The sequence below is a fragment of the Hippopotamus amphibius genome, chromosome 12, assembly GCF_030028045.1.
Source record: "Hippopotamus amphibius kiboko isolate mHipAmp2 chromosome 12, mHipAmp2.hap2, whole genome shotgun sequence".
Taxonomy (NCBI): domain Eukaryota; kingdom Metazoa; phylum Chordata; class Mammalia; order Artiodactyla; family Hippopotamidae; genus Hippopotamus; species Hippopotamus amphibius.
The window spans coordinates 67,632,830-67,652,296 of record NC_080197.1 but is presented as its reverse complement, the minus strand read 5'-3'; the positions used below and the strand labels follow the sequence as shown (position 1 = coordinate 67,652,296).

The 19,467-nt window shown below is 38.2% G+C and overlaps 1 protein-coding gene across 4 annotated transcripts in view; it reads right to left on the bottom strand.

Moving 5' to 3' along the window:
* Nucleotides 1–330: 330 nt before the first annotated feature.
* Nucleotides 331–19,467, bottom strand: part of EPS8 (epidermal growth factor receptor pathway substrate 8) — a 177,928-nt gene continuing 158,791 nt past the window's right edge. For all 4 annotated transcript variants that reach the window (XM_057702845.1, XM_057702842.1, XM_057702841.1 and 1 more), the window contains 4 exons: nt 11,253–11,475; nt 4,676–4,856; nt 3,303–3,432; nt 331–1,582 (listed from right to left, as the gene is read on the bottom strand). In XM_057702845.1, the coding sequence (XP_057558828.1) occupies nt 1,469–1,582; nt 3,303–3,432; nt 4,676–4,856; nt 11,253–11,475 (648 nt within the window). In that variant the 3' untranslated portion in view covers nt 331–1,468. The remainder of the gene's footprint in view (nt 1,583–3,302; nt 3,433–4,675; nt 4,857–11,252; nt 11,476–19,467) is intronic.

Sequence of the window (19,467 nt, the reverse complement as noted above, 5' to 3'; positions counted from 1 at the left end):
AACTCATAGATTATTGTAGATCTCTAACAAAGCATTTATGTGCAAGTACTTCGTAATCACAAATACCGTATGTTTGTTTTTACTAATGGGACCAACAGTGACTAGATGGTAGAAGAAAAGATGATGATGATATAAGAGAGGTGGAAAGAAGAGAAACAACTGAAGAAAGTATTCTAGAGCGGTTTCTACCCACTCAGAACTCTACTGGAAATCAGTTAAAAAAAAAAAAAAGAGAGTGGGCTTTTGTTTTTCCCATTCCACACAACCCTGATCCCTGCTCTCCACGCCAAAGGTCCCTTTTGCCAATGAGAGAGAAACCATTTATTAACATACAGCAAATACTGTTTATTGCAGACTTTCCAGCTGACTCATGTGAAAAAGGCACTATGAAAATTAATGAATCTAGATAATCTCTCTAAATGGATTTATGTTAAAATATACAACATTCTTACATAACATCTGTTTTATATATGTGAAATAATATAACATTTAATGACAAAAATCATGTTTCCAAAAATAACATTTGTTGAAGGTTAGGTCTCTTTTTTCTACCTAGAATCTTTCACAGGATTAAAATATGTGTAGATTATTTCTTATTACCAGAAAAACTTGACACAGATAAACACATAAAATGGCCCCAATTTGCTCTTAACTAGTTATATCAATATTCAGAACTGAGGCCTTCATTAAGCAGAATACTGTAGCACACACCAATGCAGGCTATTTCCTGTGACAGATTTTGAATGTATATGACCTCTTGTACACTTGTGCTGTCTCATATATAAGAACACAGTATAGATAATAAGCAGAATATAAACTAAATCAAAATACAAGCTATACAAGGAATTGGGATCAACAGAGCCATGACAAATAAAATGTCTCGGGAATGCTCCAAAGGTTTCTATTTGTATGTCCAAGGCCTTGTTGTATTTTACAGTTCATTAAACGTTTTGATTTTTTAAAAAACTGTTGGCATTAAGAACTTTAAATAAATCTAAATATTCTATTATTGAGTATGTCGAAGAAGAGACCTAAGTAAGCAGAGGCTAGCCTAAAGTAAGCTCCACCTTGGATAACATATACCATAGTAACAGGCAAAACTGAAAATGTTTAGATTGTGAATCATGGGCAATATCTCCGTTTTGTTGCAATAAATAAATTCGCTGCTGTCCAAAAACGTCTGCTTAGGCATTGAGATGGGGATGAAATGATTAATCCAATAAAGGAAACCTCACCTTGGTAAAGTAGGCAAAATATTTCCCAAGGTCAGAAATTTTGTTTTCAATTTTTTTAGTTTTAATAAAAATAACGGGCCCAGAAGCAAGTCCTCTGCTTACTTATGTTTGCACTGTTTCTTTATGGCGATAAATTCTGTATACCAAGAAATAAGAATCGGACATTCCCTTCATGGCTTCTTAAAACAAAGCACGTTGGAATGATGCCAAGAATAATGGAGTTTACAGATGAATTAGTGACTGCTTCCCTCATCAAAAGATTCTACTCCTGAATCACTAGCAGCAGCACTGATTTTTTCCTGTCGTCTTCGCATGATTTCTTGCAACTCAGAGCTGCCACTGTTATCCTGAAAAACAAACGTGGTTCAGACAAGATGGTTACTGGTTTGTGGGCTGCAGATCATGTAATGAAATGGCTCAGGCTAAAAGTCCTTTGTGTTTTTCTTTCATGTCTCTAAGGGGAAAACTGACGGCTGTCCTTCATATAGGTGATGAATCTGGACTTTACTCATATCACATTTTCACTTATACTGTCTTAAGGCAATTGATTCATCATGCCTTTCACTTGAACATGCTAAAGATAAATCAGTAATGCGTGTGGAATGCTCCGGATTCCCTGGGAGAAAGAAGAGATTGTACAAAAAGCACAAAAAGATGGTAAATCAAAGAATGCTCTTTAGGTCAAGCAAGACACGCATCTATCTACCTCAGGGGATTCTAAATCAGGCCCAAAGACTGGGCTCGAAAAACACCAAGTTTCTTCATACCAAAGGGCTCTGACCCTCTGACATCATGTTGGCTTTTGTCCTTTCCAAGCCTGACCTACAATCCCTATGCACCCTCCTTATTCCTTTCTCATCTACAGAAATCTCTGGCAACACTGGTGAGTAACCTAAACGATGAACTAGAGAAGGACATGCTGGGAAGGTGCCTGGGGAAGACGAAGAACCTCAGGTAGCAAGTCTCTGCCTCAATTCACATCCAGAGGAACAGGAGCAAGAGGCCAGGGGGACACGGGACGTCAGGGCAAATGACAGTGACGGGGAGTCTGGACTGAAGGAATTCAGAAGCGTTAGGAATGTGGAACTCTCTATCATAACCCTTGAGGAGGAATTTATACATTCTCAATAAAATTAGAAGGCAGAATGGTAACAAAACTGCCTCAGAAAAGATACAATCCGGACTCACATTCAATATACGAAAAGCCTAATATAGAATCAACCGAGATGAGTGTTGTAGGAAACATTTCCAAGGGAAATACAATTTCTCCTGACTGAGAACGGTTACAGGGTTGTACGCATGAAGCTATTTTACTGAGTTATTTAACTGTTGAATTTATACAATATACCTGATAGAGATAATTACATATTGATTGCACGCCAATCACTGGAGTACAAGTTTAATTTTCATGAAAGCTATTAAGAGCTGTGAGATGTAACAGTTAGAAACTACTACCCTTACACAGCCCGTGTTAAGTAGAGTAGGATATCGGAGGCTTGAGTATATCCAATCTAGAAAACACTTACTCTCTTGCTTTCATGGAAACAACTATAAAGAATTACTCTTCAGGGCTTGCTATTTTCAGTGATCCCTACCTAATATTTTCCCTCTGATTATTTATATACATAAGCAGGCCTAAGGCACACAGCCACGGTTTTAAGACTTTATGACCTCTAACCTGCTAGAATCTCCAAACTAAATATTAAGCTAAGGCAAAAGAGTTCTGGCCTCTTAAGTTATTTACTCACCCAAAGTAAGTAAATAAAATGCCTACAGAAATAGTACATGTAAAATGAGAACATTAGGCTTTTCATTAGATGTCCAAAAGTATATGAAGCTCAAGTTTCATGTTATAGGAGCACTTATAACAAATTAATTTCCCTGAAAATGGTCACTAATGGTCCCCAGTGACAGATTACTAAAGCTGAATCAAGTTGAATTCAGCTCTGTATGAAAGGCAAAGGAAGTGACCAACATGGACATAAACATTCTTTCCAGAGCTTTCAAATTGCAGTCCACACTCTTGACTAATGCAGAAAAACACCACCTTAGGTTGACAAGTCATACCTCTAATGCAGCTTTCTGTACAGTGATTTGGCTAAAGACCCTGGCCCCTTCAGGGCAGACGGTTCTCAGTTCATCTTTATTGAGAGAGAAAAGTTGTGCACCATTTAATACTCCAAGACTATTGACAGTCCTGAAAAAACAAAAGATGGAAAAGAAGGAAACTGAATATTAAAAATGCTGTCTCGACTTGTGGTTGCTGATGGGGAGAGGGATGAGGGAGGGATGGACTGGGAGTTTGAGGTTAACAGATGCAAACTATCACATGTAGAACGGGTAAACCATGAGGACCTACTGTATAGCACAGAGAACTATATTCAATATCCTGGGATAAGTCATAATGGAAAAGAATATAAAAAAGAATGCATACAGCTGTATAACTGAGCCACTTTGCTGTATAGCAGAAACTAACACAACACTGTAAATCAACTATACTTCAATAAAAACAAATAAATTAAATAAATAGATAATATGGTCTGGAAAAAACAAAAGAAAAATGTCTGGTCCTGCTACAACCTCTCTTCTCTAGGTGTCCCATACACTGGGCCTCATAAATGGTGCTAGAGTGCTTAGGGCAACGACAAGGGACTGTCATGATAATGACCCTGAGGCTACGTCAGATCATCGATCATGAAGAGACAAAAAGAGTCACCTGGGTTTAGTGTCCTTATTGTGCAGTGCCAAGTCCTTGAAATTTGGTGTTTCATAGAAGGAATGAATAACTTCCTAGCAGCCAGGTGATGGACTAACCAGCGTACCTCATTTTTCCAGTCACGCTGGCTGAGTTTATAATGTGTCAAGTTCTCTTGACTATGTAGCAGTCAAATAGTTCAAATACATAATTTCAAATAGGTGTACCAAATACACAAAAGAATGTTTACAAATTTTTAATCATCGATAAATAGAAAATTCACTGTGCAGTTCCTAAAAGAAAAGCTCTGTTAGATTATAACCAACGATAAGTAATGTCATCTATTTTTTATTTGCCTGCAATGTGTATGCTGCAGCAGGAGGAAAGGTTCTGCTATATGTCCTCTGTGGCCTTCGGAGTCTAAGATCACAATCCTACCCTGTGTGACCTTCTGAGGGAGAGTGACAGCCACCAGCCTCAAAGCTGCCAACAGACTGCTTAAGGAACCAATGACGACCAGACACCACCACCTAGAAAATGGGGTGCCACCAAATGACAGTTGTTTCTGCTTCTTCCAATTTTTTTTTTTTAACTATAAATGGCTAGAGTCATTTCCTCAGCATAGAAAGAGACGCAGTTTGGGTTCTCACATTTTTAAAGAGTCACTTCTGACATCTTAGTGATCAGACTGAAAACACTGCATGTTGTACACACAGAGCTGTAGAGTATCCCCGGAGACACTTACACAGGGTTGAAGCCCTTTGACTGCAACCACGTCTTCACATCCTCTGGGGTGGAGTCATACGTGATATTGACAACTGGCACATTCTGCCGTGGCACGTGGAACTTCTTCTGGGCAGCGCTCCGCCCAATGGTCAGTCTGTGGATGAGTTCATCCTGCACTTCTTCCATCTGAGATTTCCTCCCTAGATACCAACATAGAGGAGGTTATTTTTGAAAGTCCCTAGCGATTGTCACTCTCTCTAGAACCCCAATGCCAAGAATCCTTTGACCCCAACAGGACTTATGATCTAGTATTCCTACCACCTTTCCTTTTATCCTCACCAAGTATAAACTCCATGATCAATTATTAAAATCACCCCATCTCTTCTCTCTCTTCACTGTATTCATTTGACAAAACCCCCATCCTTGTTAAATCCCACTACCTGCTTATTCTGTGCTGCCCCTGCACACCGAATAGCACACAACAGTGCTGAGCGAGCTATGTTAAATCCATGATCAGGAACATCCCCCGGGCTGTTAATGCTCCCTGACGATCATACTACATTTTTCTGAGGCCACTGGTTTTCAACTGGGGGAAATTTTGACCCCAGGGGACATCCGGCAATGGCTAGAGACACTTTGGGATGTCATAAACGGGAGGCAAGGGGGAACGTGGCTACCATCATGCAGTGGGCAGAGGCCTGGGATGCACAAAACATTCTGCAATGCACACAGGTCACACTGATACATCAGAGAATTATCCAGCCCCAAACGTCCATAGGACTCAGGTTGAGAAATCCTACCCAGGACCGTATAACTGTCCACTGTCAGACGAGTATTTCCTATCTTCTTCCTTCTGCAAACCTCCAATTCCCAGGTCCCAGTCCTCTCCCTGAGCTGATGATCTCACTTGCATAATTTCCAAGTAAAATAAAGAAGTTAAAAGAAAACCTCCCTAAGTTCCCCTAGCAGCTCTCCTTACCACCAGCACTTTTCCTGTATACTCTGCCGGCCTTCCTTCTGCTACATTATAGATGAACTGTTTCCACGCTCCTCAGGCCAACCCCTTTACATGTGCACTAGACCCCATGTCCTCGGTCTGTTTAAATACTTGGACAGTAATTTCCCCCCTGCTTTTCCCATGTTCTCAATTCTCCTCTTTTACTGAATAATTTTATCCGCTTACAAGCATGCTATTATTTTGTTGTTTCTCTCACGTTTAAATAAGCCCTTTCTTAACCTCAGGTCCCCTCCCAGCTACTGCCCATTTCTCTGCTCCCCTTTTAGCAACACTCCATGAAAAGCTGTCTATACCAGCCAGCTCCAACTCCCCTTCTCCAATTTCCTCTTAAATTCACTGCAACTAGGCTTTTTGGCCCCATCCCTCCCCTCCATTTTGCTAAACTCCAATGGTTGATTCTCAGTCATTTCCTCATTTCATCCACCAGCAACATTTTAAGAAGGCAATCCCTCCCTGAAACACCTTCTTATGGCCTTCAGTTCACCACACTCTCTGATTTTCCTCCTGTCTCACCAGCCTCTACTCAGCATCCTTTTCTCAGACGCTCATCTCATCTCCCCAACATTCTAGGACACAGTCCTTGGACCTCTTCTCTGTCTGCACTCACTCCATCAATGATGGTTGTGCCTGGTCTCCTGGCTTTAAGTGCCACTTAAAAGCAGATGACTACCCAAATTATTTCCCCAGTCCAGGCTGGTCCTCAGAACTCTAGACCCATATATATCAACTGTCTACCTGATATATTCACCGGATGTCTATTAGATACCTCAAATATAATGTGCCCACATCTGAGTTACTCATCTTCTTCCCGAAGCTTGCTTTTATGCTAGATTTCCCAATTTAGTTGCTAATTCTATTTTTTTTAGTTGGTAATTTTACTCCTCCAACAAAATAACATGGATGTATGCCTGATTCCCCTTTGCCCTTGACTCCATCCACTCCACTGGCAAATCCTGTTGGTCCTACCATTAGAAGACACCACACATCCAATCACTTCACTCCATTTTTTTCTGCTACCAGCTTGGTCTGAGTCACCAGCCTATTCACACGTCTCTCTGGTCCTACGCTCATAACCCCACTCTTCACTCTTCATTCTTTTCTCAATACTACAGATAAAGTGATGCTCTTAAAATGTGAGTTTGATACACACACACACAGTATTTGTATATTGCCTTCAAGGATTAAATACAAAGAACTGGTTTAGTAATGCAATTAACTAACTTGGCAAGTGAAAGTGACCTGGTCACTAAGGGAGCTTTTGTGACCATTGTTCTGATTTTTTTTTCAGGAGGAGTATTTTAGAAAGTGTTTGGTGCCCCAGGGAAATAAATGAAAGTGTGAAATAATCAGATAGTGTTATTTCAGTCTAATTTTTTTAATGTCTCAAGTACTTGGGAAACCTTTTGAAGAAGAAAAGTCGAAAGAAAGAGAAATAAGAGAAAAGGAGGGAGGGAGGATGAGGGGGCTAGAGAGTGAGAGGGAATATTATTGATCGTTACATTTAATTAATACAGGACATGCATTTCATTAGTTAACTCTTTTAAATCCATACAATTTAGTCACACTGCCATACAACACAGGAGTACATCTCAAAGAAATAAAAAAAAAAGTATCACCACACTAAAAGATTTATTTCCTCATCTGTTGATTTAGCTACTGCAGGATTATCTCCAGTCCACAGCATAACCGCTTTTCAGGGAATATAAAAACCTCTTCTAATGCGTTCCTGGCTTTTGTTTCCAACTGCAATGTTCTAGCACATAACTACACACCAGACTAACTTTACGCCTCTTTCTAAATCAACACTTCTGATTGCAAAAGATTAAACTCAAATAAAGGGACTAACATTTCAAAGGAAATGGAAGACATGCAAAACAACTGAAGCATTGTTATCTTCAAAAGTGATAAGAGGAGAACCTTTTTGAATCCTATGACAAGTCAAATTGAATAGTTTATATGACACAGGGCTCCAAGCAGCTGGTTTGAATCAATGTAGTAACACTTCAGAAAAGGAGCCGGGCTCTCGGGCTCTCGCTACTTGTGACATTTTAAAAATAGGCCTATTGACTTTTTTTCCTTGTTCATGGCTATTTGGTAACATTTTTATGGGTGAGTATTCAACTTACAGCCCCTTCCAGTTTACTCCTATCAGAAGTCTAGGCCATAAGCAGAAAACATAGGTAGTACAAAATGTTTATTTTGAAAGAAACCTGGTTACCAATAAAGAAACATGTCTATTTCATTTGAAAAAGACTGTTGAGGAAGCCCCAACATTCGTTCAGAAGAAATGTTCTTCAAAAAAGTGCTCATGGACTTCCCTGGTTGTGTGGTGGTTAAGAATCTGCCTGCCAATGCTGGGGACACGGGTTCGATCCCTGGTCCGGGAAGGTCCCACATGCTGTGAAGCAACTAAGCCCATGCATCACAACTACTGAACCCACATGCCACAACTACTGAAGCTTGTGTGCCTAGAACCCGTGCTCCACAAGAGAAGCCACTGCAATGAGAAGCCCGCGCACCACAACGAAGAGTCGCCCTTGCTTACCACAAGGAGAAAACCCATGTACAGCAACAAAGACCCAACACAACCAATAAATAAATTAAATAAGTAAATCAATAAATAAACAAATAACCAATGTTTAAAGAAGCAGAGTTACCTTAAAAAGAAAGTTGTCAAGAAAAAAAAGCTATCAAGAAAAGACTTGTTTTATAAAAAGGATTATCTTTAATACCAAACTACACTTTTGAGCTACCTTTAAAAGGAATGTTATATAAGTAAATGCAAAATTTTATTAGTTTAAAGAAACAAGTACTTGTGTTCATTTGGGGAGAGATGTTTATGTTTTACGTACCAATGTCACCCTTTTGCTTATGAAAAACAGACTTGAAGATGATGAGTCACAATTATCAGGAGAGTTCTCTATCTTTAAAGTATTCTAACCATGCCTCTTTCCCATTAGGTTATTCTTAGTTTCTTAGACTAGGAGAAAGAACAAGTTGTCCCAGCCCACAGATTGTTCCAAAATTGGGCCTGAATGCCTGTGAACCCTGCTCCCAGGCCTGGAAAAGAAGTGCCACCGTGTCAAAGATTACCGCACTGACGTAACAAAGAAGGGAGATGTTATAAACTTGTGGTAAGAATGAAGAAAGTTTCTGAGAGGAAAATTTTCCTTAGGGAAATCAGTAAAAATATTTAGAGAACTTTCTCATCTCAAAACTATGTCTTTCATGTCTGAAAAAAAAAAATAAAGCCTCTTTTAAAAAAATACACAAAAATATTTTAAAATTGAGTAGCCAATTGTATTTACACACACTCTCTCTCATACACACACACACACACACGCACAGGCATAGTTGTTTTTGCCACACAGGAAGAGCTAATCGTTATTCCAAAACTTCAGTTCCCATTACTTCTTTGGTAAGGTCAAGATATGGATAAGAAGGTAATTTAAACTGGTTATACTTCAGTTGAGAAAGTAATATATAAAAGTAGGTTTGTGCTTATTGCATTTAACCAGAATTTCTAGAACAATTAAATAATGATAGTTTCAGAGTCTTCTTTTTAAAAAATTTTTAATTTATCAAGAATGACCACAACTGGGGACTTCCCTGGTGGCACAGTGGTTAAGAATCTTCCTGCTAATGATGGGGACACAGGTTCGAGTCCTGGTCCAGGAAGATCCCATATGCCTCAGAGCAACTAAGCCCATGCACTATAACTACTGAGCCTGCTCTCTAGAGCCCACAAGCCACAACTACTGAGACTGTGTGCCACAACTACTGAAGCCTGAGTGCCTAGAGCCCATGCTCCGCAATAAGAGAAGCCACCACAATGAAAAGCCCGCACACCACGACGAAGAGTAGCCCAGCTTGCCAAAACTAGAGAAAGCTCACGCACAGCAACAAAGACCCAATGCAGCCAAAAATAATAAATAAATAAATAAATAAAATAATAAAGAAGTGTTAAAAAAAAAAAAGAATAACCACAACTGAATAGATGGGACTATGATTTACTGAGATGAGAATCTGAATCTCAAGAAACCACTCTCAACTATAAAGTTAATAGTTCAAAACCTGTATCTGAGATGAGATACAGATACTCTGGATGCCAGAGATAAGATTTGATATGAAGACATACTCTGGATGCCAGAGATGAGATTTGATATGAAGACAAATTTTCAAGCCACTCCTTTTCCAACGGTATAAACAGTATTGAAAGGAATGAAAATAGAGAGATCATCTACAGTAAAAGTATGTTTATATGAGAAAAGAACCCAGAACCAAACCCTAGGAGAGGCTGTTTGAGAGAATGAAAGATATCCTTTACACACATACACTTTATATACTTCTATCATATTGAGGAAATATCTTCCAAGATCTAGTTTTCTAAGAATGTTTATATGTCAAGTATCAATAAAGCAAAATAATTTTATATTTTTAAAAACACACTTTGAAGATTAAACATACAAGCCATATACCGTAAGATAAAACAAAATAAAAATTATCTGAGAATTACCTTCAGTTTTCAAATTACCCACACTGCTGTTCCCAAGTACTAACAAGGATAATCCAAAGTTGGCCACTGTGTCTTTTCTTTTAATTTATTTAAACCTGGTTTTCAGATTTAACCACTCACATGAAAAATAAAACTTCAATTTACAAAAATATGAAATTTAAGCCTAAATCACATAAAATCTGAATTTGGGGGGCAAATGTGAAACTGCTATTGGCAGGTTGGTTATGTTAAGCTAATGTGGTTGTGTGTGTGTCTATAATATATATATGAATAGCAGATATGAGGAAGAGAAGCAGAAAAACTGTGATGGTGCTACTGATGATGATAAGAGCACATATTTACTAACTGCTTATAATGTGTCATATTGGTTACAATCAATCAGGCTTTCCCATCCTCAGTACCACTGATATCTTGGGCCAGATGATTCTGTTGTGTATGTGTGTGGGGGAGCTGTCCTGTTCATCTTAGGATGCTGTTAACTACATCCCTAACTTCTACCTATTGGTTGCCGGTAGCATCCACCCAACTGTGATCAAAATATGTCTCCAGACAAACACCAAATGTCCCCAGGGGGAGGGGGCAAAATCACCCCCGGCTGAGAACAACTGATCTAAGTGCTTTGCATACATTATTCCATGAAATCCTCACAATCATGCTATGAAGTAGATATCATTATTTTCCCCCACTTTTCAGATATTAAAGTATAGAGAGGACTATTACATTGTTAAAGGTCTCATGGCCAGCAAGTGACGTTTCACGATACAAACTCAAGCACGTCTGGCTCCAGGGTCTGCATTTAGCCACCACAATATATTGGAATACGTGTAGAAATACACACATTAGAGAGCAGACAGAACTTTCTGTTTCTCAGAATTACTTGGAGGATGAGAAACCAGGTGAAAATCTTTGCAATCTATGACGTACCATGCAAGTATAAAGGACTATTATGTATATTTAATAATATTTATTACCAGCAGAACAAATAATACACAATTTTTACTTAGCAGTACTTTTAATTCACAGGAGAAACTGTATATTTTTTTGCCTCCCTGGGAAACTTACGGTCCACAGGAACTTGTTTTTGTCGCTGGCTATCTCGCACAATACTGCCACCACTGTCACTGGAGCTGCTGTTCTGACGGGTTACATTTGTTGGGACCTTTGACATGGGAACAAGTCCTGGAGCAGAAGGTGGGAGGGGAACAGGAACAGGAGCTGGTGTTGGAGGAGGTGATGGAGCAGAGGGAATGTCAGTTGCTCTCGGACCATACTCCATCCTTTGTTTCTATAAAAAGACAAATAATTAAGTTGAAATTGTGAAAATATAAACCTAGGCTAGGAAAACAAATTATACTTTGACAGGACATTGTTGGCTATTTGTAAACTTCCTTGCAAATCCATAGCAAATGTGTGTGTGTGTATATATATACATGTGTGTATACACACACACACACACACACACACACACACCCCTCCAAGCCCACATAATATAATAATAATTACTTTTTAAGTATTCTACACATTTATTGAAAATCAAAATGTAAATTAAAGAGTCAAAATATATACTGATAGCAAACAGTAATATTAATAATAGCAATAAATGTCAAAAAAACCCCCACTAAATTTGAACCTGGATTCACACAAGATCAGGGTAGGTCAAAATATTTCTGATTATTTTATAGTTCCCATTAATAAGAACCTCTAACTGTACAGTAAGTCTAAATATTAATAACAGAAAATGCTACTTACTCTTTATTTTAAATGTATGTTATATTCAAAAGTGTTTAATTCTGCTGTTTCCAAGTAATTTGTTAAGAGTGATAATATTTCAGTAGATAAAAGGACTATGTTTTAAAATAAATAAGAAATTTTAAAATATTGTTAATATTTTCAAGTCATAACCCTTGCTGCCAGCATTTTAGTGCTAATTTATTAAACTTAGAAAGTTTCCTTATTAAAATAGGAAATGCGGTGAGGATAATGGCATAGTCTTTAATTAAATGTTTATGACTACATCTCAAAAGCATATTACTAGAAAAAAGTCCATGTGGGGATTTATACTGAAAAAAGGTGGATGTGATAGAATATATAATAACCTTCAGTAATTTTCAAACCATGACTTAGGCTATATTAAAATAGTATCTGTGTATATTTCCTATTAAACTACACACAATAGTTAAAACTTTAAACAAAATAATCTTAATAGATAACTGAATTAGAATAAGTTCCAAATTCTCAAAAGGCTTTTTTTTTTTTTTTTGGATAGAATCAAATATACAGAGCAATGACTTATAATTTAGCTAAGTGCAGTTGAGATACTGCACTGGCATGATTTTAATTATTTTAAAATTCAGGAGTAGCAGATGAAATACAAAAAGTAGGCCTTTTGGTAATCTGGTCCTTTGGCTAGAAGAGAATTTATATTGAATTTCTAAATTGGCCCAAATATAAGATAATATTGATTTTGAAAGAGGCCTTCCCAATTTCCACAGAGATCAAAAACATCAAAATACACACACCACACACACATCACTTTTTAATTCTTACTTAGAAAACAACACACCATCCTCATAGGCACCTTCACGGCAAATGAGTAACACCTGTGGAAACCAGAGGGGGCCGCCCTGATTCTCTGCTGTCTCTTTAAAAGCTACCACTTACCCTCCAGGGAGTGGGGAAGGTGGGAGGGTATGAAGCAAGGATGGGAGAAGAACTGAAAGAAGCATTTATCATGCTGCTATTTCTTGGAGAGGGATGGGAGGGAGGAGGAGAGCGGCAGAGGAAGGGAAGGAGTAGGGGTTGAGTTCACAAAGTAAGCCACGGAGTTAGGAGAGAAACAGACGTTGCTGACCCCTCCGCCATTCAAGGCCTGGAAACGTTTCTAATATATTCAGTAATCGAGTGTATTATATTATTATTGTCACCCACAAAACAATGTTCCTATATTTGGGCCAATAATATAGTTCGAGCAATCCAAATACAGCAAACATCACCGAAATGTAGTACTTAGCACACACCAAAGTCATCTGATTAATGTATATGCAATGTTTCCCTGACAAGAATGTCCTCGGCACATAATTTCATGAAGGGTTAGTGAATTCTTACATTAGGATTTCAAAACTGTCAGAGTTTAAATTATTGCTTTGAAAGCTTAAACAAACCCAAAAATGTTATTGGCTCTGCATTCCATGATATGATGCATATTTTCTGCTTTCAGAAAAACAAAAATAGCTAGTGTTTTGCTGGCCATCAAATAATACTGTGAAAAACTCAATACCTGTGTTATTGTCACAATCAGGCCTGCACACAGGCTCACATCTTCTGCGCCTCGTTTCATTCATCTGTCATTGCTATATAATACAACTTTATCAATATAACCTGCCAGAAGCATAGGCTTAAATATATATATATTATATACGTATAACATATATATATAAAATATACGGAGAAACCATATGAAAATTTTTCATGAATTAGGTCATAAATATTATTTACTTGCATATTTTCCCCTCTCTTTGGTCCTGCTTCCTGCCTCATGCTTCCAAACCCTGGAATGAAAAAGGCAGGGAAGTGCCTTCTTCAAATCATTATGACCTGTTTTGAAACCATGGCGGCTTTTCCATGGAAAAGGAGACAGAACCAGGACTGACTACTGAAATGACGTTTCTCTGTCCCCCCCACCTTCTCCACCCCCTTCTACTTACCACCCAGTTACTGCTCTTCCCTTTGCTATTTCTTTTTTTTTATTTTTTATTTTATTTTTTTAATTTAATTTAATTTAATTTTTAATTTAATTTTTTTGGGGGGGTACACCAGGTTCAATCATCTGTTTTTATACACATATCCCCGTATTCCCTCCCTTCCTTGACTCTCCCCCCTCGAGTCCCCCCCACCCTCCCCGCCCCAGTCCTCTAAGGCATCTTCCATCCTCGCGTTGGACTCCCTTTGTTATACAACAACTTCCCACTGACTATTCTACAGTTGGTAGTATATATATGTCTGTGAGACTCTCTCGCTTCGTCTCAGTTTCCCCTTCACCCCCCGCCCCCTCCCATACCTCGAGTTCTCCAGTCCATTCTCTGTATCTGCATCCTTGCCCTTTGCTATTTCTGTCTCTTGGTTATATCTGGTTGGAGGTAGAGAACTGACGGCCCCTCAACTGATGGAAAGTATTGGAGAGCAGAACTCCACCCTAAGCGTTCTTCCCCTGAACCAAGGGTGCTGCATCTCCAAATCCAAAAAGAAACCTTGACCAGCTGTTCCCAGTTTGCCTGGGACTCTCCCAGTGTCAGGACTGAAAGGCCCACGTCCGTCCAAATCCCTCAGTTGTGAGCAAACTGGGATGATGGTTCACCTTGGTGTGGCTCTGCGTTTGTACCATCACTGTCACTTCCCAACTTAACTGTTGATAATTAAGTCCAAATGAGTTACTTTTCTTTAGCCACTAAGGCTGAGTAGAAATTCTCAAGGAGTAAAGAAAGAAATCTGGAGATAAGCTTCTGATTTATGCAAGATACTGCCTCAGAGGGGAAATTATGCAAGCAGACCCAACAAAGCCAGTAAAATTGAACTGTTCTTAAAAATGGAATCTACACATTTTTTTTCCCTCTAAATTTAGTCTCTTTGGCATTCTGCAGTGAAAACTAGTCACAGCTGGAACATTTGGAGGGTGTTAAGTCCAGAGTTTGAAACCAAAAAATTACATTAAAAAGAAGTGCCTTGAGGGAACAAATGTGGGTTACCTCTGACAGCTCGCCAAGTAATTGCTATTAGGAAAATGGAGCAAACCACATCAAATGAGAAAATTTAACATAGGAGATGGAACTAAAATAATATCAATTATACTTCACGTCAAATATCGGAAACCGTGAGCAAATTAGTTTTTGACAGTAAAATAACCTCCCCACAAATCAACCAGGGAAGGCGCCTGTAAATATATAATTAATTTCCACCACTATCTAGCCATGGAAAACTAATTATATAGACTCACACTACAGTATAAACGTTGTGGAGTATTTCAGTAACTATTTGAGTATCCTGAGTATTATGTTTTAAAAATATTAAGATAATGGTTCATCTTATTCTTAAAGCTTATAAAGATACAATTAGAGTACATTAAATGTAAGACTAACTCTTCTTATAAGCTGATTTACAGAAGGAAATATATATCATGGTGTGTTTTAGTGAGTTGAACTTGTAAATAATTAAACAAATATAAAAAAACTATAATTCTGTACATGTGCATGTTGGGCAGTAATTTATACATATTTATGGAAAGAGAGAGAGTAGGTATTACTCAAATTATTGCAAGAAATATTTGGGAAAATGTCAACACATGAAGCAGAAGAAAAAGTAACCATCCCTGTCTAAAGACCATGCCTCTAATTAATAGATGACTAGAGTGTTCTAAGATTACCTTCAAACGTTTTTTTAAGCACTAAATATTATCAGGAAGTTGGTCTGCTGGAATGAATATAAAGACATCTCTAGTAAATTCATCCTCTCTGTCTGTCTAGCAGTAACTGAATTTCTGGATTGAGCTTGAAAAACAGAGAATTCATAACAGGAACTGAAATTAGTAGTGCTGGTAGTTTAGTATTCAACTGAAGAAAACATTTCCACTTTTAATTTAGGATTATTTTAACATGTATATAGAAAACAACAAAATTTTATATCTCGACTGGATTGTGGAGATCATAAAACTTGGCTTCATTTCACAAATCAGCAAATTGGAGCACAGGAAAATAAGATGTTTTCTTTAAGCTCACAGTGGCAGAGCCAGGATGCAATCCTCATCCACCAGAACCTAGTTTGGAGCCCTTTCCACAATATCATAATATCTCTTGCTTAGAAACAGAGCAGACAAAAAAAAAAAAAAAAAAAGAAACAGAGCAGACAGGGAAACTTTCTGTTGAATTTATAGGCCCATAATGATCAGACATTCAAAATTATTTGCTTCTTGGTAGAGTAAGCATATCTATAATAATAATAAGCACCTAGACTTAATAATTAATAATAAATAAAAGAGTTCTTGAGTCAAGCCTCTGAGGATATCGGAAGGGCAGGGGTTGGTTTCTGCTCTTGGTGTATAACATGAGAATCTATGTCGGTAAAAAGGCGATTCTGGTAGATGAACAGTCAAAGTGCAAGAGGTCAGGGAATCAAGTCGGGAATCAAGTCAAAAGACATATCAGGAAACTTGATATGGTAAGTAGAATCCAGATGGGGAGGAAGCACCCTGGATGTCCACGTGTTGCCCAGCGAAAGCACGCTAAAGCCCTGGAATACTCGACAACAGTATTTTCATCAAAAGATACATCATTTATCTTCGTTTCTCCATCATCTCTCACAAACATTTACATCCTTATCCCTGCAGTTTCACCCAATCTTTTTTTTATGTTCCACATCTTTCAGCAAAGTCTTTCATTTTTAAGACTTTGCTGAAACCATGGGGAAAAACACTTTCGGTGAGAATGGCTGTTTTTACAGAGCTGTTAAAAATCACTCCAAATGTGAGGATATTAAATAGCCTGGACTCGCAGGGACGCCAGGTGGCATCTCAACACCTATTTGTGACTGGTGCCAGGTATGAGCATCCCTGCCAACAGGAGAGAACCTCTAACCAACAGTGTGTGAGCCGCAGGCTAGGGCTGCTCTTGGGCCCTTCCTCCAGCAACTGCCATTATTTCTACACACTTATTTACAGGAAACGTAAGTGTATGAAAATAACAGTCCTAACCCTGTGCCTTTTTAAAATTTGGTTCCTTGTAGATGCTACATGGAAATGGTTCACATCTAATTTCCTTATTGACACCATTCCAAAAAAAGCCTACTTTCTAAGTGAATTATATAATTTGGGTTATTTTTCTAAATGATTGAAAGATGAAACAATGAATGAAACCGAAGGAATGGAGGTATAAAGCAAAAATCCAATTCCAAGGATGGTGACTGGTCAGATCAACTTTGATCACAGTACGATGCAAGGTAAACCTATTCTGAGAAAGTATCACTTTAAGCATTCATACAGTGAAAAACTATATGTCTGTATAAAATGGGATATCAATCATTTTTCTTTTTGAAGAGTTATGTTTTATTCGGTGAGAATTTTTAGGACTTCAAACCCGGGAGGTAGCATCTCAAGTAACCCTGAGAGAGCTGCTCGGAGGAGGTGAAGGGGGCGGGGAGCCAGGTTATAGAGAAGTTTTGTAATAAAGGGCAGGTGGTTGGGAACATCAAAAGATTCTTGTAAATTACAGAAAACTGGATATCCCAAGTTAAGGAATTAAGCGCCTCTTCTCTAAGCACTATTCCCCATGACTGTGGCGCGTATCAGAGCATGGGTTCTGATTCCAGAGTCCTGGGGCCCCATCTTGGCTTTATGCAGCTGTGTAACTGTGGGCAAGTTACTTCTCTGTACCTACTTTTTCTCATAATAAAATGTGCCTACTTCCCAAGGTTCTTGTAGGATTTAACTCCACGGGTATCTGTGATGTCCTTAAAGGATGTGGCATATAGCCTGGGCATCTTTCTGTAGTACAGCACAGGGATCTAAAATGTTTTTGGAAGAAGTTTCTTTAAACTTCTGTAAAACTTTGATATCATTGGATGGATGAGACAGGGTGAAAAGTGTCCGCCACTTCTGAGCAGAGAGAGGGTCACTGGTCCTGATACAGAAACACAAAGGGAGGGGCAAAGCCAGGGCGGATGGCCTGGAGATTCGATTCCAGGCAGCAGGCTTTTATGGAAGATCTGCTCGGTGCTAGGATTTCTTTCTTTTCATCAAGTGCGAGATGCTGGCACTCAAGTATTTGTGGGGTGAATGAATGAAAAGATAAACAAGACATAGAATCGCTTTTGATCTGCTTGTACTAGTGGGGTCCTACGAGACTAGGTGTTAATTACCAGAATCTATAGAAATAGGGTGGTATATTTATTGTCATTCTGAAATAAGCTGCAGGCTTTTTCTTTAGATATTTTAGATAAAAGTGTCTGGTAACACTGTTGTAGAGATATAAAATAACTGGCATAGATTTCTGAAGGTGATTTTTTTCCCATCTTACTCTATCTAGTCTTTTTTTTTTTTTTCTGTGTGTGTTATAAATGCTTTGAGAATAAGAATCCTTTTAGAATTATGTTTATGCCAGGAAACAGATAGCAGATTCTCAAGCTTGGTTATTAAAATTTTACAAGATTTTGGTGGTCTTGTTGGGCTGCTACCAAATTTTTCAGGAGGTGTTAAAAAATAGATTGTTTTAAATACCTTTTAAAAGTAGAGCTTTCAACCTAAACACACGCACTCACACATACACACACACACACACAGAGCTTCTATACACATTTCTACGTACATCACTGCTTTCACAGCTATATCCAGAAAATTTCAGCGGACAGTCAGATAGTGTTGAAAAGTTTAAAAGGAGACAGCCCAAACAAGCAATCCGTACAAGTTTCTATTTACATAAAGTAGCCAAACAAACTCCTGAAACTTGTGAGCACTTAAAAAATTTCTTGGTTTTGCCAAAGTTGACAAAAATATAAGCTGAGGCTCTGTTCAAGAAAGGAGAAAAAGATTTTATGTTCTCAAAAGTACTCTACCTATGATATGTATTAATAGTTCTGGTTCATTTTTAGACAGAAGCAACCTTTAAAAGGAAAAGTCAACTTACAGCCCAAGCCAGGAATCCAAATTGGAGAAAAAAACAAGACTGCACAGTAAACAGGAAAAGGTAAGAGAGGTTCAATTCCCTAGGAAATCTCAGGAGGGGAAAATACTTAGAATTCACGTTAGCATTTGCAAGTTTTAGTTATCTTATTTTATGGGAGTTTGCCATTCCTAGCAACCATGCACACAAACAAGAACAAACTTGGCTGTTTCCAACATTTTGTATATAAAATCTGGGCTTCTGCTCACGTGCAGCAACTAGAGATAGCCTTTGTGAATACTGCTTTTTACTGTTTATCGTGAGTTAAATATTAAAAACAGTTCATATAGCCCAAAGGGTATAAACTCCATCACTGGTTTAGGCACACGCTACTTAACATTGCTTAAGGCATTCAGCCAAAATCTCTATAGGAAAAAACACGAAAAATTGGTATTTACAAACCAGAGAGGAGTCTGTATTATGTCAGGTAACCACATCACAAAATCAGAAAAGAAAGAACTTAGGAAAGAAAAAGGTATTAAGACTAAGTTGGAAAAATCACTTCAAAAATCCATGGGAAATGGAGGAGACCGTACCTTGAACAACTCAAACTCCTTCTTTGGCATCAACAGCTA